Source organism: Microtus ochrogaster, unplaced genomic scaffold (assembly GCF_000317375.1).
Source record: "Microtus ochrogaster isolate Prairie Vole_2 unplaced genomic scaffold, MicOch1.0 UNK3, whole genome shotgun sequence".
Classification (NCBI taxonomy): Eukaryota; Metazoa; Chordata; class Mammalia; order Rodentia; family Cricetidae; genus Microtus; species Microtus ochrogaster.
The window spans coordinates 17,544,343-17,548,733 of NW_004949101.1; the positions used below are offsets into that span (position 1 = coordinate 17,544,343).

The window sequence follows — 4,391 nt, forward strand, 5'->3', positions numbered from 1 at the left end:
ACCTTTAATCCCAGCACTAGAGAGGAATATAAGGCAGGATGAGACAGTCTGAAGATTTCGTAGAGGTAAGGGTTGCTTTGCTTCTCTAGATCTTTCAGCATGAACTCCAATATCTGTCTCTGGGATTTTATTAGTCGTGCTACAGAAGGAAGAGTGAATCAAACTCATTCTGTCTCCCTTACAAGGTAAAAAATAAAAAGAAAGAAAGAAAAAGAAAACACAAAGACCTGAGCTGCAAACACAAACAAATTGCTTGGGAATTTGTGGGCAGCTCTTCTCTCCCGCGACTGACACTGCTGTTCTTTCTCAGACTCCATGTGTGCTAGGATTGCTTTTTCTCTTCTCTCCCGCAAGTGAATTCCTGAGTGAAGAAACTGAGACAGCCGTGAATGCACCATGTTGCTACTCTATAAAGGTGAGCAGCATTGCCTCGGAATCCTGGCTGTCACATAGTGATCTAGACCTGCAGGAGATGTCCGAAGTCTCAGCTCCCTGGCCACCCATCCTGTGCTACGATAACCACAGGTACTGTTAAAAGGTTATGCTTGTATCATCTAATATAGAAGTCAGCCACTTGTGGTTATTAAAATCAAAATTAATTGCAATGAAAAAATGAGAAACGTGCAAATCAAAACAACTCTGAGATTCTATCTTACACCTGTAAGAACGGCCATGATCAAAAACACTGATGACAACTTATGTTGGAAAGATTGTGGGGAAAAGGGAACACTTCTGCATTGCTGGTGGGAATACAAGCTGGTACAACCCCTTTGGATGTCAGTGTGGCGATTTCTCAGAAAATTAGGAAACAACTTTCCTCAAGACGCAGTAATACCACTTTTGGGTATATATCCAAAGGATGCTCAGTCATGCCACAAGGACATGTGCTCAACTATGTTCATAGCAGCATTGTTTGTCATAGCCAGAACCTGGAAACAACCTAAATGCCCTTCGACCAAAGAATGAATAAGGAAAATGTGGTACATTTACACAATGGAGCCGGAAAAAATGACATCTTGAATTTTGCAGGAAAATGAATGGAGCTGGAAAACATTATTTTGAGTGAGGTAACCCAGACCCAGAAAGACAATATCACATGTACTCACTAATAGGTGGTTTTTAAACATAAAGCAAAGAAAGCCAGCCTACAAACTACAATCCCAGAGAACATAGACAACAATGCGGACACTAAGAGAGACTTACATAGATCTAATCTATATGGGAAGTAGAAAGTAGTAAAAGTCAAGATCTCCTGAGTAAATTGGGAGCATGGGGACCTTGGGGAAGAATTGAAGAGGGGAGGGGAGAGGCAGGGAAGGAAGCAGAGAAAAATGTAGAACTCAATAAATATCAATAAAAAATGTATAAAAAATAAAAAAATAAGAAACTATGTTTCTCAGATCTTCATTTCAAGCACCCAGTAGCTGCAAGTAGCCGCTTGCTACCACGCGGGGCATCTCCACCTTTACAGAAAACTTGCCAGATAGTTCCGAAGTTCCATAGTCACTTAAAGGCTGGCATGAAATTAGAGCTGGAATTCCGAGCCAGGACCCATGGGCAGACTGCCTCAGGAGGAAAACTCTCTCCAGCAACAAAGAGTTTACCTGAAGGGGCCACAGTCAAAGGAGGGTGGGAGGGACATGACGGTGTAGGCCACCGGCAGCAGGCTGAGGAAGAGCACCAGCAGCAACAAGCCCATGTAGAAGTTGTTGGATCGCGAGGCTTTAAACACACGCTCGTGGGGCACGTTGCTGCTCATCACCGCCCAGCACTGGAAGTACATGGAGGTCAACAGGCGTAGGACATTGACGCCGACCAGTCCTGGAGCATAGAAGGAGCCCATCCTGAAAGGTCACAGACAGGATATCCGCTTGACCTGGTGGCAGGGCAGGCGAAGGGAGGCTAACAGAAGGTAATGTGGTGGGTGGATTAGGGACATGCAATCAAGGCACTTTCCTGAAGACTCCAAGAGCAGAGGCTCTGGTTTACTTAAGATATTTGTCATCAGGCTGGAGCCATCCAGTCCCTGAGAGGGTAGATATCTCCGAGCACTACTGACTGGGACACTGACCAGGATTTTACCACTGCTTCCCTAGTGGGTTTCAGCAGATCACAGTCTCTGGCCTCCGTGAGCAGCCAAGAAGCAGACGGGCTTGGAGACAGTCCGTTGCATTTCAGTCTTAAGCTGCTACCATGCAGCCTCCAGAGGAGGAAGCTCCTTCCTTCCTTCCTTCCTTCCTTCCTTCCTTCCTTCCTTCCTTCCTTCCTTCCTTCCTTCCTCCCTTGTTCCCCACTTTCCTCTTCTCCCTGCCCCATCTTTCTCATCTCTTCTTCCTTTCCCCTTTCTTCTCCTCCTTCCTTACCTCTTTGCTTTGTTCTATCTTTCTCTCTCCCCTCTCCTCCCCTCCTCTCTCCCCATGTCTGCTCTCTCTAGCTCACTGGTTAACTTACACTGTTCTCTTCTCAGGCTGCTCTACTCTCTAGTTCTTATCAGAAACCGAGCTGAGAGAGCTGAGGCGATTTGCTGCCCCCCAAGATCGTTGAGAGACAAAGTTGGAGGTTCTAGTTTTTTGACTCCCCGGATTATATGCTCCTCAGATGAAAGAGACAACTCACCAGATCATTCCTTGGTTGAAGATCAAACCCAGCACGTTTCCACTAATATCAAACTCAGCATATGAGGGCTGGAGGGAGAGGAAGGGGAAGAGGAAGGGAGGGGGGAATGGGTGAGCAAATGTTAGGTGATTCTAGATAGATCCTATCTAAGTCAAGACAACTCACCCCAAAATGTCTGCCTTGGGTTCAGGATTCTGTTTTTTGTTGTTTTGTTGATTTTTGATAGTCTCATTGTATAGCTCAGGCTGACCTCAAATTTATGATGATCCTTATGCCTTAACTTCTCAAACTCTGAGATTAAAGCATCATACCCAGTAGTAGGATTGTTTCTTTAATAGATTTAAAAGACTGTTTCTTTTGACATGTATGTATGTATGTATTATGTATGTGTATGTGTGTGTCTCTCTCTGTGTGTATATGAATTTATTTTGAGATAGGGTTCACATAGTCCAGGCTGTGCTCTTACTTGTTACACAACTAGAACTTCTGATTCTCTTGCCTACACCTCCCAAGTACTAAGATTACAGATGTGAGCTATCATACTTAGTTTATGTGGTGCTTGGGGATTGAACCCAGGGTCACTGGCATGCTAGGCAAGGATTCTACCAACTGGACTATCTCCACATCCTTGTCTTCAACTTTCAAAGAAAACCTTTGAAGTTTTTAATTAATTAATTTTTATCTTATGTGTATGGGTGTTTTGTTTGCACCCATGTCTGTGCTCCACATATATGTAGTGCCTCAAGAAGTCAGCAGAGGGCCTCAGATCTCCTAGAACTAATGTTACAGACACTGTTAGCTGCTGTGTGGGTGCTGGAAACCAAATCCATGTCCTGTGCAAGAGCAACAGTGTGCTTAACTGCTAAGCATCTCCACAGTCCTCAAATTTATGAAGTTATTAAAACTGAAGCTTTGCAACAACAACACATTGTAATTGTATCTACCTCTTCAGGCAGTAGCCTGACCCTTTGTTTTTTTGTTTTTTTTTGTTTTTAATTGTTTTTAAGATAGGGTTTCTCTGTGTAGCTTTGGAACCTTGTCCTGGAACTCACTTCGTAGCCCATGCTAGCCTCAAACTCACAGAGATCTCCTGCCTCTGCCTCCCAAAATGCTGGGATTAAATGGGTGCACCACCACTGCCAGGCTGATTCTTTGTTTTGGAGAAGACTTTAGCTCTTAAGAAAACATTTAATCAATGTTTTAATCAGAAATTTACCTTAAAATTCTACCCAAGGGAGAAAGCAAATGAAATGAGACGTGGAGAATGAACTGAGACTCGAAATGAGAAGCTGGCTTCCAAACAAGCGCAGCAGACTCGTTCCCGGCCCTTCCTCTCATCTCCCAGTCTGACGGGAGTTCGCAGGAAGAGCACAAACGAGCTCAGGTTTGAAGCTGACTCTTTCATAGCTTTGGTTCTCGACAGGAATCTGGAAGGACACAGAGCTCGCGAGAGCTGAGTCCTCATGGTGTCCTCAGGTCTGCTGCCAGTTTGTCCTGAAGTGGGGAGAGGGGCGAGAGGACAGGAGGGGGAGGGTGGACGACGACGCGTGAGCAAAGCGGCAAAGACATTTGATGTAGAGGCGTGAGGGGTGGATGTTAAAAACTTAAAATTTAAAACTGATATTACAAAAACAGGCCTGGAGAGATGGCACAACTGAAAGAGCACTTACTGCTCTTGCAGAGGACCCATGTGCAGTTCCCATCACCTGCTTTAGGGGCTCACAGGAGCCTGTAACTCAGTTCCGGGGGCATCTAACACCCTCTGGCTTCTGGGG

The 4,391-nt window shown here is 45.0% G+C and overlaps 1 protein-coding gene across 1 annotated transcript in view; it reads right to left on the reverse strand.

The window, feature by feature from the left end:
* Tmc2 (transmembrane channel like 2) overlaps positions 1–4,391 on the reverse strand; it is a 52,368-nt gene that overhangs the window by 12,584 nt on the left and 35,393 nt on the right. The window contains exons 14-15 of the mRNA XM_005365627.1: positions 2,617–2,684; positions 1,605–1,844 (exon numbers count right to left, since the gene is read on the reverse strand). Of these exons, the coding sequence (XP_005365684.1) occupies positions 1,605–1,844; positions 2,617–2,684 (308 nt within the window). The remainder of the gene's footprint in view (positions 1–1,604; positions 1,845–2,616; positions 2,685–4,391) is intronic.